At 43.7% G+C, this 22,110-nt stretch overlaps 1 protein-coding gene across 3 annotated transcripts in view; it reads left to right on the forward strand.

The window, feature by feature from the left end:
* The window catches only part of ERG (ETS transcription factor ERG), a 253,703-nt gene that overhangs the window by 69,416 nt on the left and 162,177 nt on the right, over positions 1-22,110 (forward strand). For 2 of the 3 annotated variants that reach the window (XM_088794626.1, XM_074325300.2), the window contains exons 2-3: positions 491-592; positions 9,905-9,992. In XM_088794626.1, the coding sequence (XP_088650752.1) occupies positions 9,954-9,992 (39 nt within the window). In that variant the 5' untranslated portion in view covers positions 491-592; positions 9,905-9,953. Of the gene's footprint in view, positions 1-490; positions 593-9,904; positions 9,993-17,860; positions 17,881-22,110 lie in introns of those variants that run through there. The other variant, XM_088794628.1, reaches the window with a different exon arrangement.

The following is a 22,110-nucleotide window of genomic DNA, read 5'->3' on the forward strand; positions in this document are numbered from 1 at the left end:
ACAAATTGAAAGGATTGTTTCTTTCCTGGGACTAAAATGATTCTTTAATAACAGTTCTCGGGATGTTTAATAAACCCCCATTACTTTTTTTTTTTTTTTTTTTTTTTTTAGCAGAGAGAAGTGCTAAAAGAATGATCTGGGAAAACCATTATTACTGAAGCTGGGGGCTGTAAGGAAAGGAAAACATTTTCAAAATATTTTCTTTGCAAAAGTATACGTGTGCTTCACTGCACCAATCCAGAGTTGGCCTTTATTTCATTCCTAATTTTTGCTTCATAATGCTGAGCTTCCCTTGAAGGAATGTTGCCGCCACCACCACCATCCCCTCCTCCTTTTTTTAAGGGAAGGATTTTAACTTCATTCCCTTTTTAGGATTTTTTTAAAATAACGTTTAAGAAATAGGTTTTGTCACTAAATATCCAGTTAGTTGATCTTTGGTATTAATATTTGGGGAAAAAAAAAGTTTTAACATATTTACATTCTCTCTTAGGTCGTTCCAAGATCTTTGAAGACCCGAGAAAAGCCGTGTTGACCAAAAACAAGACAAATGACTCACAGAGAAAAAGTATGGCGGAGCCAAGGGCAATTAAAGGTAAAACGAAACCCCCAGATAATCCTACCCCTCCTAGTTAAGGAGTTTTGGTTGGTTGTTTTTGTTTTTTCTTTTCTTTCTTTTTTTTTTTTTTTTTATGTGAATATTTGTGCTCCCAAACCTCCAAAGACCTTTTCTTAGATCGTTTGGAGGATGCCTTGGTGTACTCTGGAAGGTTATGTTGGTTCCATTGATTCTCCCTCTCAAGTAAGATGTGCCTCGCCCAGCACTGCCTGTTCCCACCCCCAACATGTAGATTTTTAAAATCACTGTTTTCTAAGTATTATAGCCAGCATAATTCCTCCTCTCACTGCTTCTACTCTCTTCTACTCCTTCCAGAAGCTCCAGAGAGCCAAAGGCAATGCAATGTCTATTGACCTGGGCTTTTACGACAATTCTATTTCTCTGTCATATTACTAAATTTGGTTTGTAGTTATTTTATAGTTGTTTTACCTGAATTCAATTGAGACCTCATGTCAAGAGGCACACACAGGGACTGAGTCCCTGCATCTATTAACTACACATAAAAAATAAGGGTGGAGGATTTCAGCACTTTATCCCCAGGACATGCCCCTTCACTTCTCAGGACTGTCAGGCTCCCCTCAGAAAAGCATTCCAGGGGTTGGAAGAGGTCATGGTGGGGCCCATATAATGCTCCATTAGGCCACAGAACTTGCAAGAGTCTCTCCTCTGGCACAGTTAAGCCAGGAGTGATTAGTAGATGGGGCAACAATACATGGTGCCTGGGATGTCCCTTTTACAGAGTTGCACTAATAAGAAATAGTGCAGTTAAATTGGATGTGGTTCCTGGGGCTGTGCCCCTATCAGGGTCTTTTTTCCTCATCTGTTAAAATAGTGCAGTGAGTTGCTCAATAAAGGTGTCTTCGTTTGCCAGGGCTGCAGTAACAAAGCACCACAGACAGAGGGGTGGTTAAACCACAGACAATTATTCTCTCATAGTTCTAGAGTCTAGACGTCTGAGGAAGATCAAGGTGCTGGCTGAGAAGGTCTGTGGGAGAGGGTCAATTTCTCCTTTTTTCCCTGTTAGTTCTCCTGGCTGACGTAATAATCAGATTGACATGAAACAGATTAACAAGAGAAAAGAACCAAATTTATTACATATGTATACCCAGGGACTCCATAAGAATATGGGATCTGAGGACAGATCAGGCATTTGAGGCTCATGCCATCTTGAGCTAAGGAGAAAGGGGTGTAGTGGTTTGGATTTCAAAGGGAAGGTAGGCAATTCACAGGTAGATGGGAAGGAGCAAACATTTGGTACACACATTCTTGCTGGGCCACCCAGAAACCATGGGACACAGTGGGAGTCTCACAATCAGACTTTGCAGGTTCCTCTGTCTGCCACCCTTCGTTCATATTATGCCACTCTTAGTTCATTCCTGGGTAGCCCAGCACGAATGTGTGTATCAAATGTTTGCTCCCTTGCATGTTTTTTCTTTTGTTTTTCCTTTTCCCTGTCTGAATTCCTTTAGGCAGGTAAGGGGGAAGATCACAGGTTTTTCCAGAGTCTGTCTTAAAAATAGCCACCCACTGTCCCAAAGAGGTATATTTTGGGGTGCATGCCCTGCTCCCCGCAGCTCCTTCTGAGGCTGTGAGGGAGGATCTCCGCCAGGCCCCTCTCCTTGCTTGTACTTAGCCATTTTCTCCTGGTAGCTTCACATCATCTTTCCTCTGTGCACGTCTCTGTGTCCAGATTTCCCTTTTCCTATAAGGACACCAGTCGTGTTGGCATTAGGGCCCATCCAGTGACCGTATTTTAACTCACTTACCTCTGTAAACACCTGATCTCCAAATCAGGTCATATCCTGAGCTCCTGGAGATTTGGACTCTGGCATTTGAGGGGTTGGGAGAGGGTCGATACAAATCAACCCATCACGATAGGACTTTGTATTCATTTGGAAAGATAAACCATGTCCTATGGAAGAAGTTAAATTTCTCATTTTTAGATAAATGCGAAGGTACATGTGGTGTCCATGCTTCCACCTCCCACTGGTCTCTTTGCCTACTCCTGGCTGTAGGCACCAGGGCTGAGACTAGGGTAAGCCAAGCAAGGCACAAAATTTAAGGAGGCACTGCCTCTCAGGTGCCAACCCTGCACCTGCAGGGGCCTGAGAGTCAGTGCTTCCTTAAATTGTGGGCCCCGTGGGTGGTGGGTGTCTCACTTGCCTCCTCTTCCTCCCACTCCACTTAGGAGACCCATGTCCCAGGAAGGGTGGGCAGGAGTCAGACCTATGCAGTTCTTATGGTAGGTCTTGTTGATAAAAGAGTGACATACCTAATATCCACTCATCTAAAAGAAGTGTGCTGGGGGCCGGCCCGGTGGCTCAGGTGGTTAGAGCTCCATGCTCCTAACTCCGAAGGCTGCCAGTTCGATTCCCATATGGGTCAGTGGGCTCTCAACCACAAGGTTGCTGTTTCAACTCCTCGACTCCCGCAAGGGATGGTGGGCTGCGCCCTCTGCAACTAGAAACCGGAACTGGACTTGGAGCTGGGCTGCTCCCTCCACAACTAAGACTGAAAGGACAACAACTTGACTTGGAAAAAAAGTCCTGGAAGTACACACTGTTCCCCAAAAAAGTCCTGTTCCTCTTCCCCAATAAAATCTTAAAAAAATAAATAAATAAAAAATAATAAAAGAAGTGTGCTGAATGACCAGCTCATTCAATGCATGTTGTCATTAGAATGAGTTTGCTTAGAGCCATTTTACCTAAAATGTTTTCACTTAATGCCTACTTAGCTTAAAAAAAATTGTTAAATTAAGGATGTTTTTATTCTGTTCACAAAGAGTCTTTATGAAAATCAGCAATTTATTTAAGTAAGAATTCTTTTTCTCAAAGTTGCATTTTACACAGCATCAACATTTTTGCAATCTTAATAATAATGACTCCCATGTGTTGAGTGCTTACTTACTATGTGCCTGCCATGGTGAAGGTTTCTGAGGCGTAATTCAATTGCATCCTCACAAAAGCCTTATGGAGTAGGCAGGGGAGAGAGCCAAACAGTGGTTCAACTCAGGGCCTAACCAGTACGAATAGCTGCTGGCCAGATCTTGTGTTTACACCTGTGTGAACTGCTAAACATGTGTTTACCTGTGTGGAATGCTAAACATCAGTTTGGAGGCAGGTACGTAACTGAGGGTTTTGTTCCCGGCTGACATCAAATAAATGGTGTCTTTTCCAACACCATCAACCACCAACATGAGCACAGGTTTTCCCCACTATCCAAAAATAGAGCCTTCCTATGAAAGTTTTCCGAAGCTGAAATGGCATAAAATGAAGAATCAGTTACAGTTACTTCATATGGAAAAAAAAAAAAATGGAGCATTCCAGGCCCAGAATTCAATGCATGCACAATGTCTTTGTGTCCTTCACCACGACTGACATGCTTAGTTATGTCCAGGTGTACACTAAGCGTAACACCCTTACGAGCTCTCTTAGGCTTTTCTGATACTTTGGGGCACACCTTGCCGACTGCACAAAATGAATGGGGAGAAAGCCAGGAGGTCACAGTCATAGCGCAGTGCTCTGGCGGCTGGATGGTGAGTCTAGCTCCCGGGGAAGGAGCCTGGTGGGGCCCCTCTCGCTGCCTGGGTGCTGCTGCCTCTGTGACGGCTGGCTGCCAAACAGACGCTGAATGCCAGTTTTGATTTTTGCCTTTTTCTGTAAAAGCAATAATCCTGTTCGGATTTCATTCGGTTGGCAAAAACAGGTATTCGTGTAGGTCTTTTGCTAAAGTGGCATAACGCGAACTTTCAAAAAGCGGGGGTACCTATGTCCTACGATATAATTCAGTTCTGACACTACCTGGAGTTAGCGTCAGACCCCACAGGTCAGGGGCTCAGTCCCACAACACTGTGCCCCCCACCTCAGACACCAGCGGAAAGTGTCGGGGCCCCAGATTACCCCCACTTCTGTCCAACTTGAACAGACAGATGAAGAGATTATAGGGTGAGGTCTAGAGGGTCCTGAGCAGAGAAACTTCTGTGGAGTTGATGTGGGGGGTTCCACCCTCTTGGCACCCTCTCACCAACCTGGAAGCTCTCTGAATCTTGTCGCTTGGGGGTTCTTATGAAGGCTTCATCACATAGGCATGAACTATTGTTAACTCAATCTCCAGCTCTTCCCACCTCACAGGATGGGGTGGGGCTGAGAGTTCTAGGCTTCTAATGGAGGCGTGGTCTTTCTGAGACCATCCCCAAGCTATTTAGGGGTTCGCCAAGAGTCACGTCATTACGAAAAAGATGCTCCTCTCGCCCTTATCATTCAGGAAATTTCAAAGGTTTTAAGAGCTCTATGCCAGGGACAGGGGACAAAGACCAAATATCTTCTTTATTATACCACAGAAATATTATTCCGCTTTTACAGATTGTAACTAAAGCTCCTAGAGGGTTAAGTGGCCTTTTCCAGGTGTGTGAGGAGGAAACCAGATCTGGCTCCCATCCGCCATGTGGCTCTGTACCTGTGCTCGGATCTGGCACTGCCTCCCCGAGAGTCCTGCTCCCACCCCCAGTCCACACCACACCTGTGGTGCCTGGGAACGCGGAGGCCTACCCAGACTGGCCTGAGCCGCTCAGGCCGCACAGGTGTCTCTCCTGGAGTCCATCTCCTTGGGCAGGTCCTGTGTGTATTTCCTTAGGCCTGAAGGCTGGCCAGCAGCACAGCTGTTTGATGGAGCGCGGACATGTTGGGTGTCCGTATGACTGTGTGTGGGGCGCCTGCATGCAGGATGGAACTGGGGTGAGAAGAGAACAGGGGCAGGGAACCTCCATTTTTATTCTTGCCCCAACCTTGCAAATATTCAGCAACCCAAATCAAATATTCGTTTCTGTCTGATAAGCTGTTGGCATTTTAAAAACAAGAACAAAGGAGAGAGACAACTAGACTTCTGTTGAATGTCAGTGCCTTTAGTTTTTTAAGATACCCGATAATAAAATAATGCTGGATTATGAAACACTGAATCATAAGCATATACATTACCAAATGAATTTATCACTGGAAACAGATATTAAAGAGAGGGTTTTTAGACAACACGGATTCGGGTTCTGGAAGGCTTCACAGGCAGGTCAAACAGAAAATGGAAAGGCTCCCACAGCGATGTGAAACCACCGTGTCATTCATCAACTGCTAACTCTTTGAGACCTGATCATCAGAAACACAAAAGTCAATTAGAAGTGCTCTTAAAAAAATCCATACAGCACCTCCCAATGGCCAAAAAGAACAGGCCCCACATGACTGCAAAAACAGTCAGAGAGATTTGCAGAGGGAGGACACCTGGGGAGGACAGTAGAACATCTATCCTCCTGGTCTTGAGGTGCATTGCTTTTGATCTGGTGTGGTTTGGACGATGGCGGCAGCATTCACATCGAATGATTAGTAAATCCCTTTGGTTGACGGTGAGCTGGTGGTGGTGGTGGTGGTGTGTGATGGTCATGCCCCCGGCCGCCTAATGTGGGCACCTAGGAGGAATCTGCATTCCCTGCCGCTCTGCCTTCCTGCCAATCCACACGCCTCTTGTTCCTCAGGGCTCCTTGGTGGCACCTGCTTGGCTCTCCATGTGAATCAATTCTCTCCCTCCTCTATGTGTTATCCGCGTCCTTCATTTGTCCCTGCCACTGGCCGCCTGTTTGCAGAACTGACCTCTTGTAGCCACTTGAATTGCTTCTCCATCTCCATCCCTTGAGGAATGGGACTCCATTGAATCTACATGTCCTGTAGATCTACATACTCCCTTCTCTACTACCTGAGTTTAATGCATTGAAAGTACCCAGAACTTCCCTGTAAAAGGCAGGACACATGAGCAGTTGTTTGTTAAATTCTTGGATGGTGACAGATGGAATGGCTGCCGTCACTTTTATGATGCTCCTGTGGTCTTGGCCATCCAGAACACTGATTCCATTTCATTATATTCAGAATCCCCTGAAGGCTGGCGTGGTGCCTGTCATGTGACGTGTGAGTTCCGCTGCTCCTGGCCAGGTCTCTGAGAATCTCACAGGCCTCTGGTAGACATTTCTTGGTTACTCTTTAGTTTTCAAACCTATTTTGAGAGTCGGACCAGGGTTTTAGATCATGTCTCTTAGCTGGGTGGAAATGTTATGTGTGTGTATTGGGATAAAGTTGATTCCCTTTCAAATTCGTGTTTGAGTCTCCTTTTATCTCTCTAGGTGGAAAAGTTTTAAGGCCAGGGGTGGGGTGCTTGATAATCTGGCTATTCAGGGCATATTATATGTATTAGTAGTTCACTGTCGCAGCAATGCTGTGTAACAAACCACCCCCAATCTCAGTGGTTTAAAACAAGAAGCGTTTATTTTGCTCATGAGCCTGTGGGCTGGCCATTCAGGTTGGCCTTGGCTGGGCAGTCTTGGTCTTGCAGTTTCCCTCCCGTGTCTGGGGTCTGGTTGTCTATCAAATGATCGAGGGTGGTCTTGGCTGGGGAGATTGGATGACTGGCTTTGTTCCACGTGCCTCTCATCCTCCAGCCTGCTGGTCTGGGCACACTCCCGTGGTGGTGGAAAGTTGCAGGTAGAAACGCTTCATGCCTCTTGAGACTTGGGCTAGAAACTGGCATGGTTTCCTTCTCCATTCTGTTGGCTGAAGCAAGTCACGTGGACTGCCCCTAAACAAGACAGGGTTGGGGAAGCAGAGCTACCTCTGTAGTGAGAGGAACCACAGTCACATGGCAAAGGCGTGGGCACAGAGAGAGGTAGAGCCTTAAAACCAGCATTGCAATCCACTGTGCTGTGCAAGTAAAACATAGGCTGTTTGTCTTCTGCATGTATCTAGAACACTCACAGGGTATTTGGTTATCTACACGTGTAATAAACTATCCTAACCTAGTAGCTTGAAACAATGACCAGTACATTATTTCTCATGGTTCTGTGGGCTGACTGGACTCAGCTGGACAGTTCTGCTTCCCGGATGTTGGCAGGGGCTGTGGTCATCTGCCAGATGACCGTTCTGAACATCCAGGTTGGCTCCCTATCAGGCCTGGCACATGGTGTATGCAGGCTGCCAGCCGGGCACCCACCCCCGGCCTGGGCCGGGCTGCTGTGCTGCTAGGACCTGGGGACTGGATTCCTTGCGGCAGGAAGGGCAAGCTGCTGGGTCTTTTGAGGCCTGGGCTCAGAAACCCCAGAATATCCCTTACACTGTGTTCTCTGGATCAAAGGCAGCTGTAAATCAGCCAGGAATTGAGGGGCGGGGACCAACTTCAGCGTGTGGTGTGAGCAGCAGCATGTGTGCGAGGAGGGAGGAATTGTGTGGGGTGAGCTACCCCAGAGAGATGCCGAAATGTATGGAAAGAACCGTCTGTTCCTGAGCGTGGGGGTCGTGCAGTGGGAAGCCCTCCTTTTGTCAGGATGGACCTCTGCTGGGCTGAGTGACCCTAGGAGCAAAGTGGTGTCCTCCTGGGGGGCCTGCTGCTCTCGAAGAGGCCATCTTGGGGCACTCGAAGGATTCCTGTGCCAGAGGAGCCAGTTCTGAGAGACCTTTGGCCAGGTCCCCATCTTCTCTCAGCCTCTCCTTTCATTAGTGTGCCAAGAGCATGGATTACTTTTAATGGCCACTCAGGTCAATTTCAAGACAGTGCTTCATTCCTGTTGCATTTTTCAGCAAATATTATCCCCCCAAAGGACTCACTTTAGAGTTAAGGAAAAAACAATTGCACACTTTCCAAGGTCAAGAAAGCTGGCTATAGTGAAAAATAATGCCTGAGGTTCCAAATTTGTCATCTTCTTGACCCAGACTCTATGGAGCCCTGAGCCCCTAGACATGGAGGTGAAGGCTTCCCAGGAGAAGCCACCCATGTGGGAAGTGGACGTGTTTGTGCCGTCAGGGGGCCAGAACGGGCAGGATTCAGAGGTAGCTGGGACTCCCGTGAGCCTTGGGCATGTTCCTGGAATAACGTGTTCAACAGCCAACTTGACAGGAAGCTTTGTGCCCATAGTCTTGTAATCAAGTTGTTTTTTCTTATTTTGCGGTTAACTGCTGCTGAGACTCATGGGCCAGATTTATGAAGAAGAAAACAACAACAAAAAAAATGATAGCCGACTAAGAAAAAGTAATGGCACCTAAAAGTATAAATTAGAAAAGGTATTTTCAGTGCCAACTGACGGCAAAGATCCACAGAGAACGAAAGGCTGGGTGGGGACCAGTGACTGGAGCCTGGAGCCCCGGGGGAGGATCCAAGGGTGGGAGAGGCCACCGTAGAATGCAGCTGTGGCCAGAACCATGACCAAATACAGAGGGCGCCTAGCGTGGGTGGTGGCAAGGTGTGGAGAAGAAATACCTCTACCCTTCTCTCCTTCTACCTCCTGATCTCCAGATGGCGTCATGTTGACCAAACTTCACCTGGGTGGCCAGAGGCAAGGGCACCCTGCTGAGGCAGTCTGCAGGGGTCAGTCCTGTGGGGCGTGGGCCAGCGCAGGGGAGAGTGAAGACGGGCTCTGGACAGGGGGAGGGACAGACAGATAGTGACCAGAACACGTTGATTTGTAATCTGAATAAAGGAAAATACTGGATGAAGTGTTTAATCCTAGAGTATGGACACCTTTCAGTTTAATTCCTTTAAATTTAAATGACATTTAACAATGAATGAAAGTATCTTCAACCTGAAGGGCAAAACCTATTATGTCGAACCACAATGTCTTACGGGCCTTGGAGTCAGGCCCGTCTGAGTTGAGTCCTGGCTCTGTTGCTTCTGATTAACCGGTGACCCTGGATAAGTCAGTGCCCTCCCTGGGTCTCCATGTCCCTGCCTAGACAATGGGAATTCTAACTGAGAATCATGGTCAGGATGAAATGACAAAATGCACGTGGAGCCCTTAGCCAGGGCCTGCCACGTAAGCCCTCGGTGAACGGTAGCTGTGTTTTTTCTGAAGAACTTAATTCTGCAGCTCAGAAAGATGTAAGGATGGAATTAGGTTTGGGGGGAACATCACAAGCCCAGTTCTCTCAATAGAATAGAAAATGCCTGATTTTTTTTTTTCTTTTTTTTTTTTCTGTGTGGCTTCTTCCTTTAAACCATCATCTATAGATGTTACCCATCTAAAATGACGTGTGTGAACTGCATATGATGTGGTTTTGGGGGCTTGTCTCACTGGGCTTTTTGGGGCCTAAAATGTCCTTGGCACTTCATTTACCGCACAGAGTGAGAGGATGCTTTCGGGCAAACGTGTTTAGTGCAAAGTTCTGATTGATTTTTAACCCTTGGTGTATTGTATTCCGTCCTACTGGAAAATAGAACATAGAAATGTGTTGTTTACTACTGTTTGTGCTGTCCGTTTTTGTCTCCTAGCTGTCTCCGGTTCTGAGCGCGTGGTAAATGAGCGGGCCTCCAAAAGGACATGATTCAGACTGTCCCAGACCCAGCAGCTCATATCACGGTAGGTTCCGTGCTGGCCAGGAAGCTGCTGGGCTTCCTCCCTGGCGGGATTTTCATGGATGCCTGCCCACAAATCAGTTAATGCCGGGGTCAGCCAACCGCGCCTGCGGGCCACAGCCAGCCACCATCTGTTTTATACAGCCCGTGAGCTCAGAAAATGGTTTTCACGTTTTTAAATGGTTGAAAAAAAATCAAAAGAGGAGGAATATTTCCTAACACATGTAAATTCTATGAAATGTAGATTTCATTGTTCATAAAGACAGCTCTCCTGGGACACAGCCACGCTCACTCATTTCCATGCTGTCTGTGGCTGCTTTCACGCTGTCACGGCAGTGTTGAGTGGCCGCAACAAAGACCATATGGCCCGCAAAGCTGAAAATATTTACTCTTTGGCCCTCGGCAGAAGACGATTGCTGACCCCGAGTTAACGTAGGAAACCACATCCAAATCCTCCCAACTTCTGTTTTAACCCCAGCTCCATGACACTGCCGGGGGTTACCTAGGAAGAGACTAGAAGGGGAACGCCTGGGTCTCCAGTGCTCAGACGTTGTTTCATCTGGGCATGCCAACACTTCAGCAGCTTGTCATGTCACACCTGCCCCAACTGCTCACTGACAGCACTTCCCCGCAGCTCTGGGGGTGAGAGGGTAAGGAAGTGAGACTTGTGCCAAGGCAAGTCCCTAAGAGGAAACCAGACCCTGTGTGTCAGTATTCCATGTATATGCGGGTATAGCCACAGGGAGGAAAGGAAGTGATGGTTCTAATGTACGCGGCCCAAATAACAGTTACAGAAAAAATGGGGGCCAGAGCCACAGTGTCCAGATATTGTCTACACCTGTACTGTGTAGCTCAGCTGTCTACACTGGCCCAAATCATTCCCTGCATTGCCAGTTCTTCGTGTTCCCCATAGAATTCGTGTTCCCTGAGTGGCCTCATACGTTTTACTAATTTACATTTTTTGCCTAAAACATTTATTGAAAATGAAAAGCAGCTTCTAACTGAAAGGAGAGTGTGTGGTATTGAGAAATTTACCTTTTCTTGGACTAAAATATAAAACGCCCTAGAAAATATCACACACAGACACACCCATTTTAAAATTAGCCTATTTGGGAATGTTATGTACCATGTACAACTCACATGCATGCATATTTGGTTTCTTTGAAAATGGAATTAGAAGTGTCAGCTTCAGTGCATGCTTTGAGCTTTGTGGGAGCTCTTGACGTTTCAGAAATGGATATATCCTAGGGGTGTTGAAGATTCTGAATTTTATCCAGGGACAGAGATCCTTACAGGGACACTGTAACTTGATTTCTGTGTGATATTCTATTGGGACATAGCAGTTATGTCTACAGAAGTGCAAGTGGGAAATCTCTTGTGGATATGATAAGTTTTCTTCAGAAACTTCTGGAACATTCTGGTAAATGTGTCCGTGCTACACACAGATGGGGGGTGGAAAAGACTTTTCTCATTTAGATTGTGTTGACCAGGAAGCTGCAGGGAGCAAATTAAAGCTTGTGGGGAAGGTGATACAAGAAGAAGTGTCTTCTACAGTTCAGAGTAGGCGGGTCAACAGCTGAAATCCATTTTGATTGGCAGCTTGTTCCTAACCAACCGGAAGGACAAGATGAAGTCAGCCAGCAAGTATTGCAGAGTTTTAAAAGTTAATTCCTCAAGTGCAAAGCAGTCTCAGACAAATCTGAGAAACATGATCTTTAAGAATGCATTTATTGGAAATGTTCTGGATGTAATCTCAGGAATGAGCATTTTTTCAGCTCTAATTTATCTAATTATGATTGTGTTGGTTAACTAAACATAAGTGAGTGATAATTTTGAAAAACAGTAGCCCTGAGAGTTTCTTAAAAATGCGTTTCAACTCAAATTTCTCCTGTGTGTTTTGAAGATGAACTGGCCAATTAGAGTTGCAGTTACTAATAGCTGATGTTGGCTCTGAGGTAGAGAGAATTATATTGAAGATGTTTGTTTCCTTGGTAAATCTATCAAATTGCAGCTATTGGAATTTAAATAATTATTTCTGGACCTCCTTTCTTTGGTATATGTAATTGGTATCCTTGACAACAAAGCTAGGAAAATCCATTGCCTTCCTCTGTTTCCTTAAAGTACCTGATTTGGGGAATTTAGTCAGTAAACTTTTATGTGTTGAGCAGTCTCTGGTTCCAGGCGGAAGAGGGCAGCTTTTTTTCTGAGAGGGGATGTTCTTTCAAATGGCACATAAATGTTTCCACTTAATGTGTTCATGTAAATAGTGGATGATTTTGTCTTTGGCTCATTGCTACTGAAATGTTTTGTGTTTTTTTTCATCTGAAAAAGACTTGCGTTCTCTACAGAAGTGACCTAACGTTGCAGGTGTGCAGGGGGACAGACATAAAGTCTTCATGTGTCCATCACATTCACATCCATAGACTGATCCGGAGGAAAGAAATGTTCCTTTTGTAGTAAAGAAATTTATTCTATATAGTTTACCATTGTTCTTCTCTGCTAGAACAAATATTAAATGTTATAGCAATTGCATAACACATGGTTATATCATTAATACATGATTGTTATGTATTAGCGTCCTCTTACATAATAGCAGTAGAAGGGGAGAAGAAAGAAGAGGGAATGTTCTGGAGAGAACTGGACAGCCACAGGGTCAGTGGGTCAGTACTTAGCTAGAATCAAACTGCTGAACTGACTTCTTTCCCACGTGATTCCGTGCCTGCACTCTGGAAGTAGCGCTAAATAGTTCTGACTGTAGAAGATGCTAAACTTAAATGCTGTTTGTGTCTCATAGAAGGAAGGGTCTGAAAGACTTTTAAGTAGCCAGCACTAAGCACAGGGTAGCCTGAGAACCAGGAAGCGTGAGAACCCAGTAGATGAGCGGGACTCTAACAATAACGCAAAGCAGATGCCAATACAGGCTCATGGGGAAGGTGCCCCAATCTGCACCCTGACTGAGGGATTGGTGTGGTCTCCTGGCCCTCTGTGATTTATCCCATTTCCATGGAGAAGTGTGGATGGCACTGCCTCCCTCCCACCTGGATAGCGAAAGACCCAGAGTTATAAGCATTTCTCATGTATTTGCAAATCTGATTTATAGTCACTTTGCTTCACAGGAAGTTAGTTTATCCTTTGAGGATATACTCAACAGAGACCAGAGTTTTCCCCCCAAAGGCTGTGCACTGTGAAGATGATGTAAGCCTTTGATACGCTGCCTAATTTTTCCTTAATAAATCAGCTTTGATCAGATTCCAGCAGGGTTAGCACATCCTGACAAGCCTGGTGACTTGGTGGCTGTTTATAGCTGCACTTCCATTTTTCTGCAGGAAACTAGCACTTAATTAGACATAGAAGGGCATATTTATTAAAATTTCTACAATGAGTGCGTATTATTTTTGTAACCAGGAAAACAATACTGTTTGAATATATCAAGGTATTTGATATGGCAGAAACAGTGGCAACTTGTGACGTCTGATGAACCTGCCTGCAGGTATCTTGCATGAGATTTGCTGGAGCCGGGCCATCCTTTTTGTTACTCCTTGCTCGTTTCCTGAGCCCCTGGGGCTGAGCTCAGTTCCCCACTGCTGGGGGCTGTGCTCAGGGTGGGTGCAGTGGGGTTCAATGGCATGCTCCTCCAGGCATGCTGCACAGTCTTCCAAACTGGTGACTCCTCGTTAAGACTCACTGACCCTGGCATTCAGGGAGGGCATCAGCTTTATCAGGAGGTGTAGACAGGGGTTGGAGGTTCACATCACTTCATGGGAGAAGCGTTACAAGTTGTGCGCGGTCAGCCTCTGGGACCATCTTTCTCCAGAGGTGGTTCTCAGAAGGCGTCCTGGAGAGCTACTCAAAAACGCAGATCCCTGCACTCCCCCCAAAGATGCTTCTGCAGTATGTTTGGGCTGGACTCAAGGGATTGCATTTTAACAAGTGCCTGAGGTGTTTCTGTGGACCCTACTTAGATAATGGATAATTATTAATTATTAACCTAGCCTGAGATAATCAATTGGGAAATATTTATCAGAGCAAGTGATGTTTTTTTTTTCTTTTTTCTTTCCTGTCTACACTGGAGCCTGCATTGTTCTGCATGGCTGCTCTGAATAACATACTCACACCTGTAAAGGTTTAGGAAACATTGTTTGGACTTGAATTTCAAAATGCCAACATGTTTCGTGGGTTCTGTGACTGGGTGTAAGACTCCAGAAGAGAACTGTCACTCATTGCTTCTGCCTCATGGGAAATGAACTTATCAGGAATCGGAATCAAGACTTTTTCAGGTCAGCCCCCAGCAATTGAGTGTGTGAGAGATGTCAGCATGGCTGACCCCGCTGTTGCTTGCACAGCTCCCTTTGTGAAGTTGTGGTTTCAGCGTCATTATCCGTGTTGCAAGACTCAGCGTTGGGACTGCTGGTGTGGGGGAGGCATGTGTTGGAGGTTAGCTCAGGGTACAAGAAGTTCAGGATGGGAAATGTGCTTTTCCAATGAGAATACCCAACTTTCTGCCTGTTCTCACTAATAAGTGGGAGCAAGTCTTCCTTGGGGGTTAGTTTCCACCTTCTCCTTTCCCTTTTGCACCTTCTTTACCTCTGATCCCCAAATCCCGTGGCTTCGGTTATTACCTTTGTACAGGGGACTCTGCTCTCTCTGCCTCTGATTTCCCCTCTCCTCTCCAGCCTCACATTTCTAAGTACCTGTTAGCCCCTCACCTGGGTGTGGGCACAGGTACCTGCAACTCAGCAACCAGTTGGAGGAGCCAGGCTTCCATTTGAGTGATGTTTTTTGTTTATTTTATTTTATTTTTATATATGAACATGGGCATTTATAATAGGAAAGGAAATGGCAACAAAATACAAACATTGTTAAAGCCGGTAAGTACCACAAACACCTAGTACTTTTTAAAAAGTAATTAACTGACATAATTTTATACTTTTTACCCTACATTTTTTTTGTTTTATTAGTTTCAGGTGTACAAAACAATGTAATAGTTAGACATTTACACCCCTCACAAAGTGATAACTCCCCTCCCCCAATTTGTTACCCCTCTGACATCGTACGTACCCTGTTTCCTTGAAAATAAAACCTAGCTGGACAATCAGCTCTAATGCATCTTTTGGAGCAAAAATTCATATAAGATCCGGTATTATATTGTATTATATTATATTATATTATATTATATTATATTATATTATATTATATTATATTAATTATATTGTAGACCTGGTCTTATAGTAAAATTAGACCAGGTCTTATATTAATTTTTGCTCCAAAGGATGCGTTGTCTGGCTGGGTCTTATTTTTGGGGAAACACAGTAGTTGTTACAGTTCCATTGACTCTATTCCCTACGCTGTGCTTCACATCATGTGACTATATATTTGTTTGTGTGATGTTTTGAGTCTTCAGAGCATCTTTGCATACTCTGGTGCATTTAATCCAGAGTTTAGGTCATTTGCCAAGGTCACAGAGGTTCAGCCTCCACCAAGGCCAGGTTCATGCATTCTACAACCTTGTCTCATTTTCAGCACCTCTTCCCCTTTGGGACAAGACAGCTATAGAGTAACGGTGAGCAGGCGAGCTGTGAAGCCAGACTTCCTGCTTTACAATCCCAGGCATAAAGTTTGCTGATTGATCTTGGGCAAATGACTGAGCCCCTCTGAGCCTCACTCAGTTCTCTTATCAGTGAAATGAAGATAATGGTATCCACCTCCTAGGGTTGTAGGAAGATAAGAGGTGATTCATGTGAAGGGCTTAGAACAGTGTCTAGTAAATAGCAGTGGTGAGCCATCATCATCATCATCATCTAAAAATTGTTATTCATCCCGTTTTAATGATGGCCACTTGTCCCAGTGACCAGGCTGAACACTTAAGGCATACCTGTAACTCTCTTCTCCCTGTCACCTGTCACTTCTTGTCTCACAGCACCTTTTCTTTGTGGGACATTATGCCTTCTCACTGGGGTCCCGAACTGTTCTTCTGCCGGCTGCTTTCTTCACCCACCTTTCCTTCCATTCTTCTTCTTACCTCATGCTACCAGGTTAATCTGAAGAGATCGCTTCCTTCAGCATTTCTCTGATCAGAAACCTTTATTAATTCAAGGAGTAGGAACATTTTTAAGGCTTTTGATACCAGCATCTCCCCACCCAATTGTGCCGTCTGTACTGTTCCAAGAAGGATCTCAGAGGGCCATTTTGTCACATTCTATTGCAATTTTTAACCTTTGCTGATTTGAAGGATGGAAAGTGGAGTTTTATAGATGTTATTTCACTTGGAAACTTGTGCAAACGATCATCTCTTCATATACGTATCAAGAAGTTATAGTATCTCTTTTGTAAGTTTTTTGAGCCATTTCAATGAAATTTAACATTGCTGGGGGAATAGCATGAACCAAACAGATAAGATGTCCGCTGACATGAAACTTACATTCTAGGAGTTGAGCTAGGATATGTTCAAATATATATATATATATATATATATATATATATATATATATATATATATATATCAGCATTTATATATGTGTATAAAATCAGCTTTACAACATATATATGTGTATGTATATATCTATATCTGTAGCCATATATGCAAGGTCAGACAATTCGCAAATTTGTAACGATGTTGCTAACCTTTTTGATATGAGAGGGATTATTCATTATGAATTTGTACCAACTGGACAAACAGTTAACCAAGTTTACTATTTGGAAGTGCTGAAAAAGTTGTGTAAAAAAGTTAGACGACCTGAACTTTTTGCCAACAATTCATGACTCTTGCCTCATGACAATGCACCAGCTCACAGGGCACTGTCTGTGAGGGAGTTTCTAGCCAGTAAACAAATAACTGTATTGGAACACCCTCCCTACTCACCTGATCTAGCCCCCAATGACTCTTTCTTTACCAGAAGATAAAGGAAATATTGAAAGGAAGACATTTTGATGACATTCAGGACATCAAGGGTAATACGATGACAGCTCTGATGGTCATTCCAGTAAAAGAGTTCCAGAATTGCTTTGAAGGGTGGACTAGGCACTGGCGTCAGTGCACAGCTTCCCAAGGGGAGCATTTCGAAGGTGACCGTAGTGATACTCAGCAATGAGGTGTGTAGCACATGTTGTAGGATGAGTTCGCGAACTTAATTGTCAGACCTCATATATATTCATATATTAATGCTCATTGTTATTCTCTAGAACAAAAAGTAAGGTGAGAAAGAGGTAATCAAAGAGTATGGAGGGGAGAGGTGCCCTTTTACTACATAAGAAGTTAGGGGAGGTTGTTGGGAGGAGCTAAAATTCAAACAGAGACCTGAAGGAAGTGAGAGCACGAGCCATGTGATCATGTGGGGAAAGAGTGTCCCAGAGAGAGGGGACAGCATGTGCAGAGGCAGTTAGGCAGGAGCTTCCTCGACACGTTCAAGGAAAGGCAAGGAGACAAGCTTGCGTGGAGTGAGGGGAGAGCTGCAGGATGTGGGGTTGGAGAGGTAATGGTGAGGCCATATGTTAGAGTTCTGACATGCAAGGGTAAGTGAGGACTTTTAAATTTTATTCTGCATGTCGGGAAGCGGGGGCCATTGGATGGTTTTAAGCAGAATGGGTGACATGATCTGACGGAAATTTTTTTACCAGCTCCATTGAAGTATAATTTACATTGGTTGCGTCATTTACATTTGTGAGTCATGAGCTTATGTTTGAGGCTGGGTGAGGAGATGGGATCATTTAGACATCAAGATACAGAGCAAAGTTGAGCTTTGAGTCCCTCCAACAATGTAGAGGCTGGGAAGAGGAGGAGGAAGCCCAAGAGGGCTGAGAGGAAGAGCCAGTGGGTGGGAAAGGAACAGGAGAGTGGCGGTCAGCAGCCGTGAGGACCATCAGCTCTGACAACATGGAACCAACCGGTGGCCTTGGTAAGAGCGATTTGCATGGCGAGGAGAAGAAATGCAGTCAGCTCACACAGGCGATGCTTCCACAGTTAAGATTTACAGGGTTTAGTGGTTTTCTCAACAACTTGTACAAATTATATTTTGATGGCATTAACCCCGAGCTGTGTCCTGTGTGTCATACAGATTGTTTTTGATGTTTATTTTGCCTTTCAACTTTTAGGATTATCCCAGCAGATAAACATTTTTATTTGCTCGTACCTACTGATAGCTTTCCTTTGCCATCTTTCCCTTAGCTTTTAAACTTAGAGCGTTTTTATCTATTTCTCTGCTTTTTACTATATAACTTGTTGAATAGAAATGAAAGGAAATATATTTTATTTTAATAACCACCACCAAAGTCATTCAGTGTTCACAGAAGACATGCGGAATTGCTTACAGCATCCAATCCTGGCTCTTTCATCTGGAGTTTTGCGTTCCGTGCAAAATGAACCCAGCATAACTTAGCAGGGTTTTTTTTTTTTCTCTGTCCTGCTTGTCCCCCCGAAAGGTTAATTAAAATATGTGGTAATATGCATGGGCACATGAGTGAGAGTGGGGAGCTGACCAATCAGAAGAGATCACGGTTGGAAAGCGCTGACATGGTTCTGTCAAGGTGCTTATCCGCTTCCTTGCACTGCCCAGCCCCAATGAACTTCTTATGAATTTCTTGCTACGTGCCCTTCTGGCCTCTTGCTTTTGTCTTTTATCCTCCAAATCTTGACATCTGGCTCCTTGCCACTTGGAGAGAGGAGGAGGTATTTATCATAGGATGATTCTTGTGTATCTGTTTTCTGTGCTTGCAGGATTATGCATTACTGAAAGTGATCACATAATCATTTTTGTGTCTCTTGTACCTTGTGCCTGGTACATACGTAGCATATATGTGTTGATTGAATTAAATAAGCAATGGTCATGATGGAGCGAGAGTGACCTCCTAGACCACTTTGTTGTATTCTGGGACGGATGGCCCCAGTCAGTCTTCACTGACTCTTTACACCTCTCTTCCTTTGTAGATACGATTGCAACCACTTAGCTGATTTGCAGCAGAGAGAATGTGTTCTCAAGGGCAGTGTGTCCATATATATATATATATATATATATATATATATATATATATATGTATATATACATATATATATATATACACACACATATATATACTTTATGTATATATATATTATATATATATAGTATATACATATATGTATATATACACATATATATATACTTTATGTATATATATATTATATATATATAGTATATACATATACTTTATATATATAGTATATACATATATATACTATATATATAAAGTTTGGTTTTTAGAGCAGTTTTAGGTTCAGAGCAAAACTGAGCAGTAAAGTACGGAGCTCCCATATGCCTCCCGTTCCCACACAGCTGCAGCCTCTTCCATTATTGACATCCGGGGTGCTAAATATGTTAACAGTCGATGAACCTACAGTGACACATCATTGTCACCCACAGTCCACGGTTTCCATTAGGGTTCACTCTTTGTGCTGTACCTTCCGTGGGCTTGGATTATTGTATAATGACATGTATCTCTCATGACAGGATCATACAGAGTATTTCCTCTGCCCTAAAATGTCTCTGTGCTCTGCCACCCTCCCGTCCCAGCCCCTGGCAACCGCTGATCTTTTAACTGCCTCCAGAATGGCCCTGAGTTGGAATCATGCAGTATGTAGCCTTTTCACAATGGCTTCTTTCACTTACTCCATGCATGTAAACTTCTTCTATGTCTTTTCATAGTTTAATAGCTCATCTTGACTTCTTGGAATCATGGAATTTTTTAAAAAATGGATGAATGTCATATATTTTCCACACACACACACACACACACACACACACACACACAATCTTACATGCTCACACATCTATTGTAGCCAACTCAGCACCCCCTCCCCCACTGTGATTCCCCCCAACCCCAAGACCCAGGGGTCTCAGGTAGAATCCTGGGCTGGGAATAGAAACCCCATTGGATGCAGTTGATGAAACTGAAAATAAATTTTCATTTGCACCTAACTCTTCTGCCAGGAAATGTGTTGCCTCTTGAAGTCAGTGGAATGACAGAGGTTCTTTGAACAGAGACTATTTCGAGGTACATTCTTGATCTAAATTCAGTTCAGATGGCAGATACATAGCTCTGCAGACTTGTATTCTAGAGCAAGGCTTCTCAAACGTGAATGTGCACGCAGGTCACCTGGGGCTCAGGTGGTCCTGAGAGTGTGCACCTCCCAGCAGTCCCAGTGCTGCAGATCTGAGGACCAGCCTTTCTGGAGCCAGGCTCTGAAGCCCTCGTATTCTAAGTAGCGGTCATGGCCCATTTGTAGACCAGAGTCAAGGCCGTTATTAACCAAAGGAAATGGACGGAATGGAATAGAATGGAAACTGTCAGGGTGCATGTCACATAGAAAGAGTATTATTCTGGAAAACTTGTTTTACTCATCTATATGTATGTACGAGTGTGTATGCCGGGTTGTCAGACACAACATATGGTTTCTTACCGTGGGTACATTTAGGAAACACTCGAGGTGTCTATGGGGGTAGAACTGAGAGGGGAAGCCCCATAGTAGCTTTTACCCTGAAAAACAGTGGGTTTGCAGGCATAAAACTGCATGTGTGTCTCCATGGAGTTTGCTGCTCTGGCTCTGGCATCCAGATGTAGGGATTTATCCAAAGCAGGAACTGTAAATAGCAGAGAAAGTATTTTCTTTTTTAATTTTAAAGATCAAATTCCAGGGTTAAGTTAAAATCCTCGCTGTGTTTTGCTTAATTGAGAGTACATGTTACTTCTGAGAATGTACTTTTAAAAAAGTAAACAAATTTAACCAAAGAATGGCTATTAATTTCTGAGTGATTCTTTGTGGATTTTCTGGAAATAACTGTTCATTTGCATTACACATTTATTGCTAATACGCTGCTATTATCAATATCCAAAAATAAACAATAACACCAATTTATACGGACCTCCAAATTAGTCCCATAAAATTTTACGATAGTGGTATTATTGAGCCAACTGAGCTTGAGGCCGACAGAAATATATAACTCTGCCATGTGATTCTTATGTCCTTTGTTTTAAAACCCAAGTTTAAAATGGGTTATGTTTAAAATCTTTGTATTTACGTTTTATCGTCACAAATCAAATCTGTGTGCCTAAAGTCACAGTCAAAAACGAGTCAAATTTTTCATGACTTACATTGTTTGAAAAAGCCCCCAATTTAAATACTTACTTTTCCATTGTTGTTTGAAAAAAAAAAGGTTATGTAGATTTACCTATTTCATTGCAAGTTACAGAAGAACTCTAGAGCTTGCAGGTGGGACTGGAGGTGACGGGAGGGTTTCCTATTTGGCCATCAGGGGAGGTTGTCCTGGAAGAATTATACATACTGTGTTTCCCCGAAAATAAGACCCAGCCAGCCATCAGCTCTAATGCGTCTTTTGGAGCAAAAATTAATATAAGACCTGGTTTTATTTTACTATAAGACCTGGTCTTATATAATATAATATAACATTAAAATCGACAGTATCAGCAATGAGCAAAGATATCAGGGAAGAAAACAGACTCAGAGAGAAGATATTTTTATCATATGAATAATTTAAACAATATGCTTCTGTTCTTATTTCTTAGACTTTAAGAATGGGAAATGCACATACATCCAATAAAAAGACTTAACAAGACCCATTACTTGATTCTTGAAAACTGAAATTAAAAACCAAAAACCAAATCTTATGTGACATAAGAGTTACCTGGTAAAGAAATGTGGCTATGAATTAGAAAAAAAAAAAGACAGGGTTTTTGTTATTGTTATTTGTTTTGTGTCTCTCCCCTTTCTCCCCCCCGCCCCCAGTTTATTGAGATACAATTGACATATAACACTGTATAAGTTTAAGGTGTACAATGTTTTGATGCAGGTATATTTTGGAAGATGATTACAATAGGGTTAGTTAACATCGCCGTCACCTCACCTTAATTTGTGTGTGTGTGTGTGTATGTGTGTGTGTGTGTGTTAAAAACATTTAAGATTTCCTCTTTTAGCAACTTTCAACTATACAGTAGTGTTAACTAGTCATCATGCTGTACAGTACATTCCAGAACTTACTCATCTTATCACTGGAAGTTTGTACTGATGACCAGAATCTCCCTGTTTCCCCCAAGCCCGGCCCCTGGCAACCACCAATCTAGTTTCTGCTTCTATG

The sequence above is a fragment of the Rhinolophus sinicus genome, chromosome 17 (genome assembly GCF_057876585.1).
Source record: "Rhinolophus sinicus isolate RSI-liver-muscle chromosome 17, RSI-T2T, whole genome shotgun sequence".
Taxonomy (NCBI): domain Eukaryota; kingdom Metazoa; phylum Chordata; class Mammalia; order Chiroptera; family Rhinolophidae; genus Rhinolophus; species Rhinolophus sinicus.